This window comes from Daphnia pulex, chromosome 4 (genome assembly GCF_021134715.1).
Source record: "Daphnia pulex isolate KAP4 chromosome 4, ASM2113471v1".
NCBI lineage: Eukaryota > Metazoa > Arthropoda > Branchiopoda > Diplostraca > Daphniidae > Daphnia > Daphnia pulex.
This window is the reverse complement of record NC_060020.1, coordinates 2,709,159-2,726,752: the sequence shown is the minus strand read 5'-3', so window position 1 is coordinate 2,726,752 and position 17,594 is coordinate 2,709,159. Positions and strand designations below refer to the sequence as shown.

The 17,594-nt window shown below is 40.7% G+C and overlaps 3 protein-coding genes across 7 annotated transcripts; 2 read left to right on the top strand and 1 right to left on the bottom strand.

Annotated features, from left to right (window-relative positions):
- Nucleotides 1-39: 39 nt before the first annotated feature.
- On the bottom strand, nucleotides 40-3,038 carry LOC124192386 (DNA mismatch repair protein Mlh1-like). Its single transcript, XM_046585624.1, has 9 exons — nucleotides 2,452-3,038; nucleotides 2,108-2,393; nucleotides 1,952-2,046; nucleotides 1,650-1,868; nucleotides 1,255-1,591; nucleotides 923-1,176; nucleotides 663-861; nucleotides 463-605; nucleotides 40-390 (listed from the first exon to the last, which is right to left on the bottom strand). The coding sequence occupies exons 1-9, from the start codon at nucleotides 2,896-2,898 to the stop codon at nucleotides 226-228; spliced, it is 2,145 nt and encodes a 714-aa protein (XP_046441580.1). The 5' UTR covers nucleotides 2,899-3,038; the 3' UTR covers nucleotides 40-225.
- Nucleotides 3,039-3,110: 72 nt separating this feature from the next.
- LOC124192382 (mediator of RNA polymerase II transcription subunit 1-like) lies at nucleotides 3,111-8,574 on the top strand. 2 transcript variants are annotated; one of them, XM_046585621.1, is made up of 17 exons: nucleotides 3,111-3,421; nucleotides 3,484-3,617; nucleotides 3,685-3,886; nucleotides 3,970-4,302; nucleotides 4,363-4,521; nucleotides 4,581-4,801; nucleotides 4,867-5,209; nucleotides 5,284-5,626; nucleotides 5,770-5,842; nucleotides 5,911-6,779; nucleotides 6,869-7,229; nucleotides 7,293-7,381; nucleotides 7,442-7,624; nucleotides 7,700-7,746; nucleotides 7,809-7,947; nucleotides 8,007-8,238; nucleotides 8,362-8,574. In XM_046585621.1, exons 1-17 carry the CDS (start codon nucleotides 3,308-3,310, stop codon nucleotides 8,495-8,497), a joined length of 3,978 nt encoding a protein of 1,325 aa, XP_046441577.1. In that variant the 5' UTR covers nucleotides 3,111-3,307; the 3' UTR covers nucleotides 8,498-8,574. The 2 variants fall into 2 exon arrangements, with proteins under 2 accessions (XP_046441577.1, XP_046441576.1); XM_046585620.1 differs by having other exon boundaries at nucleotides 6,848-7,229.
- A 1,791-nt stretch (nucleotides 8,575-10,365) lies between these two features.
- On the top strand, nucleotides 10,366-12,282 carry LOC124192080 (mitochondrial amidoxime-reducing component 1-like). 4 transcript variants are annotated; one of them, XM_046585230.1, is made up of 7 exons: nucleotides 10,366-10,537; nucleotides 10,575-10,924; nucleotides 11,000-11,176; nucleotides 11,262-11,439; nucleotides 11,522-11,733; nucleotides 11,808-11,882; nucleotides 12,018-12,282. In XM_046585230.1, exons 2-7 carry the CDS (start codon nucleotides 10,674-10,676, stop codon nucleotides 12,145-12,147), a joined length of 1,023 nt encoding a protein of 340 aa, XP_046441186.1. In that variant the 5' UTR covers nucleotides 10,366-10,537; nucleotides 10,575-10,673; the 3' UTR covers nucleotides 12,148-12,282. The 4 variants fall into 4 exon arrangements, with proteins under 4 accessions (XP_046441186.1, XP_046441185.1, XP_046441184.1 ...); XM_046585229.1 differs by lacking the exon at nucleotides 10,366-10,537 and having other exon boundaries at nucleotides 10,550-10,924; nucleotides 12,018-12,143; nucleotides 12,212-12,282; XM_046585228.1 differs by lacking the exon at nucleotides 10,366-10,537 and having other exon boundaries at nucleotides 10,551-10,592; nucleotides 10,671-10,924.
- Nucleotides 12,283-17,594: the final 5,312 nt, after the last annotated feature.

Below are 17,594 nucleotides of genomic sequence, written 5' to 3'. Positions count from 1 at the left end.
AGGTCAACCATTTACCATATCTTGTTACTACTACTGGAAGATGGTAATCACAGGACGTGTACTAAATTTCAACCGCGAGATTTAGAACTTTTCATTAAATTATCTTGCTGGAATTTGTTGATAACATCTTTCCGCTGAAGCTTACGAAGAATTTAGAATTTAATATATGCTCGTCTCTGATCTTTAGGATCGATGCAGCTGTTATAATATGACTGATGTTGCTCCTCAGCATCGCTCAAACACCTTGTACAGATCGGGCAAGTCGGCAATTTGCAGGATAGTGCCGTCACTAATCCATGCTTTGGGAGGAAGTAATGAGGCCTTGATGGCTGGATAGAGGACATGCTCTACCGTCCATTTCCAGTCTTTGTCTGAGCCAACGTTGAGAACCTAGAGCGTATCGAAGAAAAACCTTTGTTAACAACAGGGCTTGAGGCTGTCGTAGCCAATACGAAAACTCACTTCATGGTCGTTGGGCTTTCGATAGAACTTGGCCATGACGCGGCAGACAGTATCAAAGCAATCTTTTTCCACGTTCCACTCAACATCCGATGCCAATCGTAAAACAAACGATGGAAGTTGGGTGAGATCAGGAATATAACCCACTGCGATAAACAAATTTAATAATGATCTTTCAAGACAACACGACTGATTATCATTACCAAGAACTAGAGGTATCCCCGCGAGATGGCGATTTCCTTCAATCTGTATACTAAAGTAATCGTTAAGCATTTCTGATTTGCATCCCAGAAGTTCGGCCACTTGCTTCCCCAAGTAATCCTTGGGACCGTCTTCGGGCCGCCATTCATTGTCTTCCTGATCCATTGCCATTAGAGCGAGATTGTATAGCGGTGGAGGGTCCTACAACAAGATCTCAATCAGTAAATTAAACAAAATATTATCGCATGAATTATCACTATACCGATAAGCAGATGACACCACAGTTGCCGAATTCCTCAAGAAACCTTTGATAGAAGAATTCTTCGGCCACTCTTTCCAAGCAGAAAATGTATAGGCGCGTTCCATGCTGAATAAGGCAATGCTTTTCACTCACGCACCCAACAAATATGGAGTCTTTAAAAGTGTCGCGTAACACCTGGTCAGTATTATTCTTGACGGCTTCACGCAACTGACTTAGGCTTGTCAATTCAAAGTTGCGTCTTTCGGTAATATTTTCTGCAATCGCATTAGCCATTATAAGTAACAGTGATCATAACAGTAATAGCGCATAAACAGTTTAACAAGGATTATTACCTGTAACACCGTGGCTTATAGTCGAATTATTTTTCTCTGGCTCCCTTGGAATAGTTCTTACTTTATCGGGAACCTCAGATCTCTCTGCTTCTATTCGCTGGTTAACAGAAATCGAAGGTTCATATGAAGCCTCCACTGAAGTTTGATTGATGAAACTAGATTGATCCAATGACGACATCACGGATTCCGAGGCGGTTGTTGATTTATCGAGAAATTTATCGATTTTCTGATCTTTACTGTCGGTTCTAACAAGTTGTTTATCGTAAACCTTGGTAGCGTTGGAATTGGTTACTCTGCTCTCCGGTTTGTTAAGAAAATTACTCGGCGGAATAACAGTCTATGGAACACACGACATATAAGAAATGGCTAATTTATTTATAATAAGATTTGTGTACCTGTATGGCAAAACTCCTCGACGTACTCGCATTTTTTAGTAATATATCTGCTGTTGATTGAATTTTATGTATAATTGCATCTTCGTTGAGGAAATGGACTTCATGTTTGGTAGGATGCACATTGACATCAACGCAATTAGGAGCAATTTCAATGCTCAAATAAACGAAGGGATGTTTTCCTTTCGCCAAGTATGTCGCATACACGCTATCTAGCGCTCTCTTTAAGAAATAAACATAGAATAAAAGTAAGAAATATGAAATATATGAAGAAAATATTTACGGCACGTGTGATGTTGGCCTACCTTTAATGGAGTAGAATCCACAAGGCGATGGTTAATAAATAAAAGCATAGTGAACTTTGCTCCAGCATAATCAACATTAGAAATCAACCCATTAACTAAAAGAATAAAAAATTAGCAATGATGTTTAAACATTATCAGTCAAAATGTATCATTTACCTTTTACTTTAAGTACAGGGTCTTCAACATTTAGCTTGATTAAATCTTTTGCCACAGCATGGCCATAAAGAATCCGAATATTGTCCTCTTGAGTTGAATTGGGAGATGTTCTTACATCTGAACCATTGTCATTCAACTTCTTCAAGCTGAATCCAACAGAAGCATTATGTACAGCAAAGTGAGTTATAACTTCAATAATCCTGTTATGCTCATCAGAAGGTGATTTTAAAGCATTTCTCCTTGTTGGGACATTGTAGAATAGATCTTCCACCACTATCTGGGTTCCCTGAGTAGAAAAATGTAAGCATAGGTTAAAACAATTAGAAATTAAAATGGTTTACTACCTGTGTCCCAGCACATGGTTTTGAGGCCCCAACTAGTTTGCCATTGTGGTATGAACTTTTGTATGCACACTGCATTTCAACGGTTTTAGTTATGATGGTTAAATGAGCAACATGACTTATGGAAGCCAAGGCTTCTCCTCGAAATCCAAAAGTACCTATTGCATTTAAATCTTCAAATTTCTGAAGTTTACTAGTAGTGAAACGTTCACACACAATTGCAAAGTCTTCCTTATTTATCCCACTTCCGTTATCTTGAATTTTCAGGAGCTTCAAACCACCATCTTTCACTGTCACTTGAATTGATGTAGATCCAGCATCAAGGCTATTTTCTAACATTTCCTTGAGAGCATTTGCAGGTCTTTGAATGATTTCTCCTGCTGCAATTCTATTAACTACTGTCTCATCCAACTTCAAAATGTTCTTTGGTTTTTTAGTTGTCTTATCCATCTTGGCCAACAAAAAGAATTTCAACAATCATTCAACAATCAACATAAAATACACTTCAGAAGGCGTAATATCGACAAAGAGACAAATTCACAGACTCGCGCTCTCGCAGTCGACAGCAATTCGTTCAAAATTTTTGATCAATGTGAGTAAAAACAGGGTTGCCTGTCTAAACAAACTTGCCTATTGCGACGACGGTGATCTGGCAATGCCCACAAATTCACAAACCCTAAGGGCATCGAGGACTAACCGAGAAGTTGAAGTTGAATGTCCTAAAAATTAAAACAAAACAATTCCTTATTTAAAAAATTTATTATAGTATGGATTCTGTTAGTAGTTCTTAGATGTAGGATCGACTGGACTAGTTACCACATTCTTTACAAGCTTGCGGAATACAAAACTTGCTTTCATCATGAGTGAAAACAACAAGAAAATGCAGCTTGAACTGCTGATGGAAAAACTAAGGCACAAAACAAACCATCTAAATTTAACAGATTGCGCCAAAACATTTCGAATGACTATTCTGGTACTGAAAAACTTCTTCTTAACTAGTAGTTTTAAAAAATATATGTTTCTTTTCATTTACAGGAAAAACGCTACAATAATGACAGTGTAGAGAAACTGCAGTACCAAAAATGTCTTGATCTCCTTCAAACCAACATGAAAGTCACTTCATTGCAGTCTATGCTGGAAAGACTTGAAAGCATATCTAGACAAGCAGGGTAAGAGATTTTTCATTTGGGTACCTTCACACATGCAATACTACATATTAGTTATCTTTCTGCACAGATTGAAATTCACAGCTGATGGTTCAGGAAGGGCTTTTTTCATTTCGTCTGATATGTTTTACTTGGAAGTAATTGTAGAACAAGGAGGATCTGTGTGTGAAGTTCATATTCAACATGAAGGGAAAAGTGAACCCCAAACTTGCAATGAAATTGCTGTGTGTTTGAATTCAGGAAATTTTTCAAAATTCACTAGCCATCTGCAGGTGACATTTAGTTTCTTTTAATATTTTTATAATATATTTTATCAAGTTTACAAATAATCCATAATTTTGAATTATCCTTACAGGGTCTGTGTGCTATATACCAAGTTAGTGCAGATAAAAAACTGAAAGCTAAGGCTTTTGCTGCTTTAAGTGCCCTAGAAATGGATTTGGTTTCAGTGTCAAAACTTCAAGCTTACAGACAAGATATTGTGACCCTCGTTCACAAATCGCCTCTTGGCATCCTAATGCCAAGGGTTGGAGGGTTGCCACTTACTCTCACATATTTTCTTTCTCCGTATGACTTGATGAACGTACAATCTCCGACTATTGCCATGACGCAGGAGAAAATATTAGAGAATAATGCTGGGATTTCATGCACACTTGGTATTGACAGCTCTACCAATTTCCAACTACCGGTAATTTCACAACGAAGGATTGTGTTAATTTTGATTTTAATATTTTTTTTTCCTCCTTAGATTTCTCCGCTTTTTTCCGTCAACCGAAACTCTGACGGAGAAAGTGTACCGGCATTTTCACCTCTTAGCGCTACCAACAGTGCATCTTTGCCGGCAAACTTTGTTCTTCGAATGCGTGATCCGCTGGTGCTTTGTTTTTCGTTTGCCCAACAAATAAAGGTAACTTTTTTTACCCACGAATAGTTTGAACTCATTTAAAACTCCATGCATTTGTGCAGTCTATTACAGGAATGGAACTTGGAAACTGGGATGAACCTGAATATTTGTTTCGTTCTCTGGTCAAAACTGTTTCCAAAGGACAAATGGAATGCCCTGGTAACGAAGACCGAATATCCAGAGCGCTTCACGTAACCTTACCTGATCAGCAGCACAGCTACTTTGTTACTGAGAGCGAAGACGTTGCATTAAAATGCTGTTGTATCACCTCCATTCCATTTTGGTAAATATTGCCCTTCGTTTTGCGGTGGTGATTCAAAGTAATTTATTTTCTTTTAATTTTTATAGCCATCCGTCACACGTACCGCAGATCCTAGCCATTCTGAGAAGACAAGGTCTACTTAATGTGTTGCTTTCTTCCTGCATTCGTCCTAAAAGTCAAACAGATTCGGGTGCCGCCTTGACTTTTGAGATTAGTGCTATTTCTCTGGATCACATGTCTGTGACATTTGAGCATCCCCTTCTGGAACAAATGTGTTCTGTAGAAATTGATTTAGGCATGGATCCCACTTTTATCCGATGCAGTCTCTTTGGGGCAGACGAAGAGAGGTCATCAAGTGATGAATATGCTACCAAAGTGTTACAGCGATGTCTGTCGATTCCTGTGACCATGAGAGCAATCTTACGTCAGGTAAAATTGCCAAATTTAATTTTTTAGATTTATTTTGCGTTAAAACCCATACTTCATTTCAATAATTTGTTTAGATGCAATCGTCATCTTCACGTTGGACGAACGGATCAGATCACCAAGGATCGTTTGAGCGTCGTTTTCAACCTCACATTAATGGAGACTCAGATTCCCATCCAGGATCCAATGGGCAGTATGGCAACCCCTCCTTTACAGGCGGAGGTGGTGGAGGTTTTGACGCTGGACATTCGCCCCGGACACACAACATGGGAAATTCTGACGTTGTGATGACGCACCAATCAAACCCAATTCTTCACGCGTCAACTCCGAAGGAAACCGATAATGAGTGCTTTGATGTGGAAATGGAAAAGTCGGAAGACGTCGTCTCTCTCGTTGAAGATACTACTTCAACAAATCGAAGTAATTGAAACGAAAGCACAAGTCGTCTTCTGTTTTTACTTGATTGATTGTCAATCGCTTGTTAAACTATAAAATTGTGAATTAAAGTATTTCAGTTACGAGTTGTATTTTCTTTGGTAATGTTAAACCGTCTTTTCCTTCAGGTAAAACTCTGTTTCCTCCGGCGTCCGAATTGAGGATTCCTACCACACTAGGGAATGCTGATTCTAAATATAGGTGTGAAAGTTACAGATTATTTATACCTCTGATTCAAACCCATTTGACTGTATGGTCTCATTATATAGTGCCATCTCACACTCATCGGATTCGGTACTGGGCGTTACTCTGAACAATACCACGGCGCATCTCAACGCAGTTCGTAAACCCAACAATGACGTATCGTTGAAATCTGATTCGATTGACATGGACGTAAGTGTGATTGAACCAGTAGCAGACGGCAACCAAATAATTGCGGAAGATGCCGATTCCCTTTCATCAAATGATGCGGTTGCTGCATTGCTGAACGTTACAAAGAGCAAAGAATCATCTTCTCCAAAAAACAAATCTGCTTACCCATCTGTTAGCATAACACCCGTGAACTCTCTACACACTAGCTCACTTGCTACAACTTATCCAAACATTAACTTGGAACGCCGTCCAGGAATTGAGATAATTCCTTTCAGCAAGGATTCGCCATCGTCAAGTATACCTAGCTCACTGACCATCACTCCAGTTGGTGGGAAACCGACAAAGGATAAAAGCAAGTACAAAGATTTTCGCTTGAAAGAGGGTCTCACCCTTGATTCTGAGACTAAAGACCGAGATCGCGAGAAAGAGCGAGAAAGGAAAGAAAGAAAGCGAAGGAGAGAAGGAGAAAAGTCGCCTTCTAGCGGTGGCAGTGGCGGAAAACCGACAAAAATGATGAACCTAAGTGCTACTCTAATGGGGCCGCCTGGAGCTCTATTGAAAATGGATTCAAGTCCTAAACTGAACCATAAAAATAGCAGCAGTGGAAGTAACAGCATTTCCACGCCACCCAGTAATGCCAGTTTGAGTCCTCTTACTTCTCCTTCCAAATCCAGCAGCAAAAGTTCAACACCGTCAAGCAGCCCAAAACACCCTAGCTCGGGTGGTAAACCATCAATGTCGGCTCTTTCTATGTCAGCTCTCAAATGTAAGTAATCTGCCTTCAGATAACTTTTTTAAATGTAATATTCTCTTGTTAGTACAGTGTTTTGACAGCTGATGCTTCTTTGTTGACAGGTACGACATCACCGTCTTCAAAATCAAAGAAGAGCAAAGACAGAGATCGCGAGAGAAGTGATAAGGAACGCGACCGAGACAAGGATCGAGATCGTGATCGAGACAGAGATAAAGATAAAGATAAAGAACGGGACCGAGACAAGGAGCGAGATCGGGACAGGGATAGAGACAAAGAACGATCGAGGGATCGTGAAAAGAAATCAAGGACGCCGACACCAACATCCAATCACCACCACAGTCGTGGTCCGCCTTTGCTCAAGACCAAGTCTCTCGACTTTTCCCTAGCCGTTGAAGACAAATCTGAAGAATCAAAAGAAGACAACAGTTTTAATTCTATTCTTGCTCTGGCTACGGCAAACAGGTACGAATTCAAATTGATGGGTAAACGTGCGAAAGACGATTCTAATTAGTTCCGTTTATCTAGTGAAATGTTACCATCTCAGATGGATTTGCAAAGTTCTATACATACCGTGACTCAAGAGCTCCTGTCTTTCTCACCTCCAATACTGTCAGGTAAAAAAAAAAATATCCTTTTTCATCAATACGTCGTAGTAACATTCTTTTTATCGTTAGATTCAGAAAACTGCAAACTCAGCGGTAATACTGGTGGGATATCAGCTGATGGTTTAATGTCTTGTCCGTCTTCCGGCAATCCAAATAAATCACCATTAAGATCGAGAAAAAGCTCACTCTCAGCTGTCATAGATAAACTTCGATCGCAACATAATCCAGAATCTGACATTTTTCAGAACAGTGGTAAGAAACTCATCTAACATGTACTGATAGTCAATTTAGTTTGGCTTAAAATGATTCTTTTTAAACGAAATTCAGGACCCAAGTACACTGGTGATCCAGCAATGAGGATGGAGCAATCGGAGGTGAGAGAAAAAAATATAGATTATTGAAGATGCGATGATAAATTTTTCGAAATCATTTACAGGGTCGTTCCAACTATATGGATGAATTTATGGAAGAAAGCGATTCGTCTACGAGTCCAAAGCCTAACGATGCTGAGGACAACATGCATTTTAATCGGATTCATTCGGGAAGCAACTCACCGAGCGATCCGTTTTCTCAGGGTAAGTCAATAGCAAATCGATTCATGTCTGAATAAAACTAAAGCATTTAAACGTTGTAGATGATAGTGGTATTAATGAAACGACAGATGCACACGAAGGGGAGTTAAACGGGGAGTCTCTTCCTGACAAGGAGTTCGTGAAACCTTTTCCGCCTCCGTCTGCTCGTGGAACCTACGGTATTCGACCCCATGGTTTCTTATCGAATTCGGAGGCTGATCTGAATCCTAACTCGCCATCCGTATCTGTGCACATAGTTAATGTTCCTTCTCCTCTAGCTTTGCAGCAAACGAGGTAAAGACAATAGAAATAGTTGGCGTAGATCTTTCCTTCTATCTATGTCCTGTCTTCTCTTTTTTTTGGCTATTTGGGCATTTGAGACATCAAAGTAATTTGAGTCGCATCTTCTCTATGTAGATCTCCTTTAGCCAATCAACTTGCTCTTGTTACCGCCGCCAGCGGACCATCACCAGCGTCGAGTACCTCTCAAAGCTCGCCGTGCATTATTGATGACGACCTAATGGATGAAGCCCTAGTTGGCTTAGGGAAATGATAAATGTCAACTCTTTGTCTCAAATTGGAAAATAAACTCAAAGAACATTAAATGTTCTTTTTTTCCCGTGCATAAAATCCGGTAGTTTCCAATTAGGTATACCATAATCCTGATTTAAACGGATGACGTCGCAAAGTTCAAGTAAACCTCTCAAAAATTTCCTTTTTGACGGGAAATTCTTTTTCAAAGATTAGTTGTATCTTTTGTCAGCGCATTCAAAGGAAGCTTTTAACATTTCTTAATAAACAACAGATTCTCGTGAAATATTCTTTGGCAATGCTAAATGCTACTCTGCTTCCTTTCTACGGCCTAATATTCCTCGATATGTACAAGAGTAATTGAGATTACTGAAATATTGAAGGTTTTTTCGAAAGAGGTGTGTTAAAGATTAAACTAGTTTGAATACCATCAACATATTAAAGTGACCAGTGAGGGCTGATCAGTTTGGAAAGCATTCTGGACTGCTGTTTCTTTCAAAGAAATGTCTCAATATTGCAGGAGCCAGAAGCGATGGCCCGCGTGATGGTGTACTTTTCATTCCAGTTTTACGAGTATAAACGCATTCTGAGTGTGCATCGCATTTTATCTAGGTAGCTGGTCGTTCAGTTGACGTCATGTTCGTAACAGCTAAAGGTAAATATATATTGCCTGGGGAATGCTGGATTCTCAGTGCGCATGAATAATAAAAAGTAAGGCCATTAATAATAATAGCAGACTCGGGTGTACTTCCTGGGCAAAAAAGAAAGTTGGATTCATTTCGATTTTTTTTTTTTTTTGGGGGGGGGGGATTTTAGTACGTCTTAATTTATTTGAGAAATCATCTTGTTGGCAAAACACGTAAAGGAAACTTGTTTCTTTATCCGCTAGGTATTACCAAGGTAATAATGAGGCCAGGAACATCAAACTTTACAATCAATATTTATATACAATATTTGTAAATATAGTAGGCGTCATTTTTGTTTCTGTCAAACAAGGCTAATAAAAACACGTTGCTCGTCCTCATTACTGCATATGTGTGTTACGCCTAGATGTTAAGAGATCAACGAGTTATATCAAAGGCGCAGAGGCACTCCAAACAAGGGAACTTGATTCGTCGGGACACTTGCCTAACATTACATAACTGTCCCAACGATGTCGTGATGGTTCTGCGAGCAAAAATGGCGCAGGTTTATCAGCTCTAGACGGATTCAGCCTACTAGAAGAAGAAATTGGAGGATGTATTCAAGAGAGTGGATGTGTACACAACTTTATAGGGTCTACCGCTTCTCTTGGCGATCGATTAGTTCGTGTTTCGTGTTTCCTTGAAAGTGCCGCAGCTGCACTTTCTGCCATTCAGCAGTTCTAGACTCATTTTTTTTTCGTTACTCAACGTGTAATATAATCTTTGAAATCCTATAAGCAACATGCTTAACAAAATCTACTCCCCCCCCCTGAAAACAAGTGATGGTCCCTCAAAAAACTTGCACTAGACATTTGTCAAATATTACATCGCTTTCAGAAATTTGGCTAAGGCTGGCTAAGGTAGTCATCACGCCGGATATAATCCGATCTACAGATGTGCAGCAAGCGCGCAGAGCCAGAAATTTGCCTTTGAAAAATAAAATTACACTTTGATGAAAGCATTTTCTAAGCACGAATACCGGATATCCTACTCTTTACAAAATTGTTCGCATTAAATAACAAATTAGAAGAGCTTTAGTATCCAAGTGAAATCGGAACAATTTTTGGGAGCAAAGCGAATTAACGACAAGATAACGAGCACTCGAAACAGATAAGAGATAAGAGCTAGAACGTTTCAAATCTGAGTGGCTAATTTCGTTTATCTTTTCTTTTCTCACTCGGTAAAATTCACTTTCTTTAAATTCATTATACCTTTGCAAACGCCAGACTAGTAATTAAAGATTAGTTTATAATTAATAAGGAACAAAATAATTGCGTAACAAAAAATTCGTGAGACGAAAATTGGCACTGTTGTCTTTCGGCCAATGTTTACGCATGCAAAACAAATTTTTTTTACTTCGTTGTCTGACTGTCTGAGTGTCTTGTCATTTACTTCGTTGTCTGACTGTCTGAGTGTCTTGTCAGTTCATATCAGGTAATCAGCAATAATCGATCACTTCAGTACTTGTTCTACCTATTTGGTGTCTTGTTTCACCTTTTTCTTGTCGAAAAGAACATGGATCAAAAACAGAAAGTAGTTTTAGCTGTCGGAATAGGAGCAGCAGCTCTCCTGGGCGCTGCTGCTGCCTACAAACTCTACAAGAAATCCAACCAGATGAAAACTTCCAAGCAATTAGTTAAGGGGTGGAAGGCGTGTGGCGTAGTGAGTCAACTACACATTTTCCCCATTAAATCATGTCATGGCATTGAAGTGGAGGAGGCTGATGCTCAGAAGATGGGGCTTGTCAGTGGAGAACTTCAAGACAGGTTTGCCTACCCAAGTTTTGCTTAAAATTTACATCGTTTTCATGTAAGATTAACTGTGTCATGTTTGAATGTCAGGTCTTTTATGGTGTACAATGAAAGCAACAACTTTTTGCATGCTCGACTTCACCCAACAATGGTCTTAATCAAAATATCTGTTTCTGACAACAAAGTAGAATTGACAGCACCCAACTCTGGACCAATTACTTTTTCAATTCCATCTGAAGCTGAAACAGAGAAACAAGTTAAAGTGAGGTATTGTATTCTTTTATGTAATGAGTAACTCAAGGTCACTTTTTTCTTTTTATCTGGAAAGAACTAATACCTTTGGATATTACAGAGTTTGGGGAGATGAAGTAACTGCTTTTGATTGTGGTGACCAAGTGTCTCAGTGGCTATCACAGTATATTTTCCAAAAAGATACTGGTGCCAGATTGGCCCATTTGTCCTACCCTGAAGTATCTCCTCGCGTGGTTAAGTCCAAGTTGGGCCACCCTTGGATGAAACCGAAAGACGGGGTAATTAACAATAGTATTTGATTTTCTATTCCTCACACAAAGAGCAAATTCGTTGCATTGATTTATTTGGGTAATTACGTAGGGAGTATTCTCCGACCTAACCCCGTTTCATTTGCTATCCGTCGAGTCGGCAAATGATTTGAATTCTCGGGTGGATGGACTAGAAATTTCAACTTCACATTTTCGTCCAACCATCACCATCAGCGGATGTCAGCGTCCGTACGAAGAGGACGATTGGAGATTTGTTCGTATCGGCGAACAAGCTATCTTCCGCTACGTCAAGGGATGCGACCGGTAAATAGTGCCCAGCTACCCTCCTAACAAAGAACTTGCCAGATGATGTTATCTTTTCGTTGATTTATTTATAGATGTGTATTAACTACGATTGATCCAGCGACTGGAATTAAGGACCCTGACCTGGAACCTCTACGAACTCTTCGAAAGTATGTACTGACTACACTGACTTTCGTTCCGCGTCGATGCGTGTTGTTTGTCTGCACAACAATCTTATCTTTTGTTCTTTTCTCCCCCCTTGTCGTTTCGCTCTCTTGTTTTTCCTTCTGTGCCTTCGAATATAGATACCGTCTAGCAGAGGATCCGGTGTTGCGTAGAGCCATTGGCGAGTCTCCTCTCTTGGGAATCAATTTATCCCTGGAACAATCCGGACGGATCCGTAAAGGTGATGTTGTCTACGTCGGCCAACTGTAAGTTACTGTGCCATCCAAAGAGACTGCTGCAGTTTCTTTGATTGTTTTGTTTTTTTGTCTTTTAGTTGAAGCTGGCCTAAAGCTATTTGTTCCATTCTATTTTGTTACTGGTTAATATTAAAATTTTATTCGGGAATTTCGTTTGAATTTCCATTAGTTGAGAATCAAAACATTCGGCCATTCGGTATTCACAAAAAATAATCCGCGCTAATTCTATTACAGCAATTAAGGGATCATTTTTTTTTTTTTTTGCAAACGTGTAAGTGAATTACTAAAACGGAAAAAAAAATTATCCAATCGATAAAGGCAGTCAGGTTGGGAGCGGTAAAATGAAACTGGATGTAAATAGTTTGAGACGTCTAGGAAGAAAATAGATTAGTAAAACAACAAACCGGCTTACGCCTTGCTTCGGCTTCGAATAAATGGATGTGGAGGGTCAGGTTCTTACGTTGACTTTAGCTTCTTTCATATAATAAATTAATTTGTCAGCACATAGAGACAAAAGACTATGACGAGAAAAATTTAAAGGTATGTCGAATGTTAATCCGTAATCCTATGAATTCCCTGTGGGTGGAAAGACGTCTGAAATATTGATTTATAAGAAATAGCATTGCCCTACAGTTGGATCTTTTGAACGGCTTACGACGAACTGTTAATCAACTGCCAGAAACAAGGTAGAGGCGGATGGAATTATGGCACGGTAGCCGACATCATTTCATGCATAGCCACGACGTGACGTGAGTTATGTTGCGCAGTTGTTGGTGTGCCGTCTGCGTAGTATTAGCACTTAACCTGCTGCATTTAACCGTTTCTCCCCTTAACGAAAATCCACGCCGTGTCTACGAATAAATTTCCCGAACTTTGGGCGCTGATTACTCCGCACGTTACTCGCAGATGTTAAATTATCCGCATTGACCTTCGCCTAATTTCTTAGGGATTTCTCCGGCTGCCAACTAATTACCCGCACGAGCAGACGAGACTTTCGTCTAATTTATTTTGTAGCCACTCTCGCTTTAATTTCTAAGTTTAAAGACGAAATGGCGAAAGAGAAACGGGAAAGTTCGCCCGCTTCTATCTTAACTCGATAAAATCAAGATGCAAACGCACAACTTTAGATGTAGCACTATATATACGCTAGAAAGCGCTCAACTTTATGCTCACACCACCCGCCAATTCAGGCAATATCTATTTCACCTCTCGCCGTGCATTTGTTGATGCATGGCGCATTTTGGTAAAACAATTGCGTATCCGTTTCCTAGAAATTGCGGTCTGGATTGTTTTTCAGTTTTTTTTTTTTTTTTTTGTTGTATCTTGTTGTGATACTGATGTTAACCATATCCCAGTAACCAGCAGTAAATTGTGTGTCTTTTATTGCTTGGTTCTATACAGCAGTACAATGTCTGCATATGTGTGCTAAATGCTTTTATTTTGGTTCGTTCCTTGTGTGGCTTCGATAGACGTATGTTGCCTGGCTGACGGATATCCACCAGAAGACGTTGGATGCACTTAGATTCCAATTCGATTTCCTTGTCTGTAGCAACAACACGACTATGTAGCCTTAACCTAAAAGAAAAACATAGTGATTTGGCACTGTTATATAAGATCCGAAAAGAAAAGTGGTTTTATTTCACGGCGGAAGCGAATCGCATCTTTCGCAGTGATACTTCCCATCTGCGATTATTCTCATCCGTGAACGAGGCCTTGATATTGTTGCATGCCAAGGATCTATACACGCAGCTGCAATTAATAGATTTTTGTCGGTTGTAAGCCTTGTTCCTGGGTGCAACCGTTTTTGTTTTTTCGCTTGTCATATCACCTGATTTCTAACGAGGGGCAATTTGTTTGAGGCGCTTGTTTGCGCAAGAGTGCTCGGCATTATAAACGATTCGGCGTGTTGCTTACGGCGCTATAGTTGGGTGTGTTTCTATCCTTTTTTTAATTCTAATTTTTTTTTTAATTTCGCGACGGCGGTTGGTGAGCAGAGAAACTTTCAGCCATTGATTTTGTGTTCTCTCAGCCATTAAAAGTCCGCAGCCTTGTTTGTTGTATGCATATTAGGATATAGACACGAACGCAAATCAGAGCAGTGTATACTCTTAAAAGTTGGGATTTTGGGTTGTCGGCGGTGAAGTCTGCCCAGCTATAAATTATAGAGGATAGAGGAACACTGGCGTCGTCTCTGTTATGGATAGGTCGGATGTACAGGTAATTTCCCTGGAGCCCCCCTTCTATCTCACTCTGAAATTCCCTTGTTTTCCTCTCGGCTTTTTTCAATGAGTTGTGACTATATGTACGTAGGGGTATACGCTTGGGCTTCCTTGATATTAGTGAAAAGAAAACTGTCCCGAAATGGGTCTTTTGTCTTCAAAGTTGTTGGTGAAACGACCCACGAATAATCACCATGCGAATTGGGGTGTTGTGGAGTGAGATCCTCTCCTTATAATCTACATTATTCATTTCGTGGCCATTTTTGAATTTGAATAAAAAAGGCTCTCTCTCTCTCTTTCGTGACGCTGTTGTCAAATGAAAGTGACTGTCATTGTCAGCAATACAATCAAATCCATCGCATCTAAAGAAGTGTACTATAAAAAGCAAGTTTCTTCTTTTTCTTTCGGGACAGAAACGGCTGTCAGTGCCTGCGAGCTGGGAACATGAAAAAGACCCGATAAATCTATTGTGGCTCGCTGGAATTGTTTCCACCGCGGGCGTCGGTGTTGTGTAGATGGAGCCATCAAAAAAAGAAGTGAAAATGGGGGGAGGAGGGGAAAAAAAGAAGAGAAATATGGAGCATCACAGAGTTGGTGGGCATCAATCTGGTTATCTGTATATATACATAAAGTGGTTTAGAGCTGGGGCTGAGGGGTGGCCGCCCGCTGTCTCCGACACACCCACAGCGTCATGGGGAAACAACTCGGTCAATTTCAATTTAAGGCAAAAATCCCCACTGACATTCTCGTTCAAGGGGTAAGAGAGAGAGGAGGGGTGGGGGATTGTCACGCGGGCCACTCCCATTCTGGGTAATTGTGTACGAACAAGTAAAAAGACTTTAGACTCTCTGCGTGTGGCATCTCGAAACCCCCCTCCTCGTCCGCTCGTCGTCGTCCCTCCCTAAATGCGAGTGGTGTCGTTTTGTTTTCTGGTGGGAATATGTAATGGTTCACGCTTCAAACAGGAGAGAGAGAGAGAGACAACAACAGACGCGCGCTTAAAAAGAATATAATTTCATTGTTGTTGGCTTGGCTCTCTCCCTCGGTGGGATTCGATAGAGTAGCTAGCAGCTCCGCACGTCTGCTCTCGTATGTACCTCTCTCTCTCTCTTCTCCGAGATAATATCCCAAGTTATTTTCATCTGTTTCAGTATAGGTTCTGCTGCCACCATGTCCGTGTTCGTTGGCACTAGGAGAAGCACTCAAAGAGCTCCTCCCTTCCGAAAAAAAGAAAAATAATAATAATAGGAAAATGGAAAAGACAGATCAAAGGCGAAAAAGAAAGGAGACGGTAGAAAAACGTGTGTGTGTGTATATTACATGTACCAAGCATCGATTGGCATTGACAGCAGCTGGTGCCTCTCTACACACACACACAAGGAGAGAAGCTGTAGTACATTCCTTCCGGAAGCCTCTCAAATAAAAAAGAAAAAAACGGAATATATATATATAACAACCTGCACAGCACACAACACATACATGCATTGGCCATATCCATCCATCGACATAAGTAGATACGCCATCGCCAAAAAAAAAACGATTGAACTTTTACTCTTGTGTCTAGCCTGTATGTGTATATATACGTCGTGAGTACGTGAAGAGACAGTAAATATAGCTGGAGACTGAAATGTGTACTATATAGGAGTCGAGTACGGCACGCGCTCTTGTGTTCTTGGTATTTGAAAGATATGTCGGAAATGTTTTACGATTGTCTCACAACAACAACATTCTTGCAATCTTGGAAATTGGAAGTCAAACGACCAGGAATGAATTTTCTTTTTTCGTCTTCTTGTCATCCGACAACAAGGAGCTCGCCCGCCCACAGCGACCCACAACAGCAGCAGCAGCTATAGGCGAAAAAGCACACGGCGAAATCGATCAATGGATCAGAATAAAAACCCAACCCAAGTCTTTTTTCTTTTCTTTATTATTATTATTCTTTTCGTTGGCTGTTTGTTCCGCCGTAAGTTTCCCAGGAGAAAGGAATAAAAAGAAAAAATAAAGCCGCAAAAGGCAAAGGCCATCCGTTTTTCTCAAGACTCTTTTTCTTTGGCAGTTGGCTGTCACAGGTGAAAAAGAACACATCCAGCGCCCGCCAGCCTCTCAAGTGGTCCACGCTCCTCTTTCTCTCTCTATACATGTAGCAGACGTGCCGGGTGGGTGGTAGCTATTTAGTGTGTGCTCGGCGGTAGTTTCCACTTTCTACCATCGATCCGCAGACGGGCAAAAAAATAAAAAAGAGACTCTTAGAGAAAAGTTGCATGTCTGCATAGGAAGCCATCAAGAAAAAAGAAAAGAAGAGTCTGGCTGAGCTGGAAACGTGGTCAATGCGGGGTATAAGTGTATCTATACGGTTAGCCCTTAATGGCCATCTACGGAGTAAGCTAGTCTTTAGGTAACAGTATACACGCCGCTGCTGTTGTTGTTGCTGTTGTAGTAGTAGCAGCAGCAGCAGTAGCTCCGCATATTTAGGCACGAGTGGATTGTTTGCCTTTCAAGGTATTATTATTCCACACGTCCCAGCGGAGGAGAAAGCCATCCAGTCACTCTCTCCGCATCAGCCGCGTTCCGTCGTTCCGGTCGGCAGGAATCATAACCCCTTCTTACTGCAACTTAAATGTCGTCGTTGTGCCAACGACTCGTCGACTTGAATTTGCCTCTCCACCGTTTCGATTCACCGAAAAAGAGGAACAAGATATAACCAACCAGCCACCCAGCCAGCCAGCCAGGAGGAGAAATTAAAGGAACGAGAGAGAGAGAGACAAGTTTCTCCGGCAATTCTCGGCGGATTGGCGAGTCGAGAGGATCGAGTGATGTTTCAGTCGGAATCGAGTTAAGTCTTTACGTCTTGCTGAGTGTATACGAACGTGCGCTGGCATGTAGATCCCTCCACCATCTCTTTTCTACTTTTTCCTTTTCGTATATATACATCGGCGCGGGCAAGTAATGACAGGATCCCCCCCCCCCCGTTCTTTTGGCCCACCCTCTTATTTGTCCGTCTCATTCGCTTCCAGATCGGTAAATTTCCAAATATAGAATCGTGTGTACTAGAGAGAGAAATAACATCAATCGAACCATTTTTGATGATCCCGCGATGAAGATGGAGAGCACAGCAGCCAGCCAGCGCCGGCTATTTCTTTTTTACTTTCTGTACGTTGGATAGAGACGGAATCTTTTCGATCCAGTGGGCCATCCATCATTCGCTACTTGTCGTCGTTTGTTAGACAAGTGGCGGAATCAC

Bases quoted from the DNA above. Each gene is read 5' to 3' on its own strand.
- LOC124192386 (XM_046585624.1), bottom strand. From the start codon at position 2,898: ATGGATAAGACAACTAAAAAACCAAAGAACATTTTGAAGTTGGATGAG. The intron at 606-662 runs GTAATGATAATC...TGTTTATCGCAG, and splicing joins GGGGATACCTCTAGTTCTTG to TGGGTTATATTCCTGATCTC. The intron at 391-462 runs GTGAGTTTTCGT...GATACGCTCTAG, and splicing joins GAAAGCCCAACGACCATGAA to GTTCTCAACGTTGGCTCAGA.
- LOC124192382 (XM_046585620.1), top strand. From the start codon at position 3,308: ATGAGTGAAAACAACAAGAAAATGCAGCTTGAACTGCTGATGGAAAAA. The intron at 7,230-7,292 runs GTACGAATTCAA...CCGTTTATCTAG, and splicing joins GCTCTGGCTACGGCAAACAG to TGAAATGTTACCATCTCAGA. The intron at 7,747-7,808 runs GTGAGAGAAAAA...AATCATTTACAG, and splicing joins TGAGGATGGAGCAATCGGAG to GGTCGTTCCAACTATATGGA.
- LOC124192080 (XM_046585230.1), top strand. From the start codon at position 10,674: ATGGATCAAAAACAGAAAGTAGTTTTAGCTGTCGGAATAGGAGCAGCA. The intron at 10,925-10,999 runs GTTTGCCTACCC...TTTGAATGTCAG, and splicing joins AGTGGAGAACTTCAAGACAG to GTCTTTTATGGTGTACAATG. The intron at 11,177-11,261 runs GTATTGTATTCT...TGGATATTACAG, and splicing joins GAGAAACAAGTTAAAGTGAG to AGTTTGGGGAGATGAAGTAA.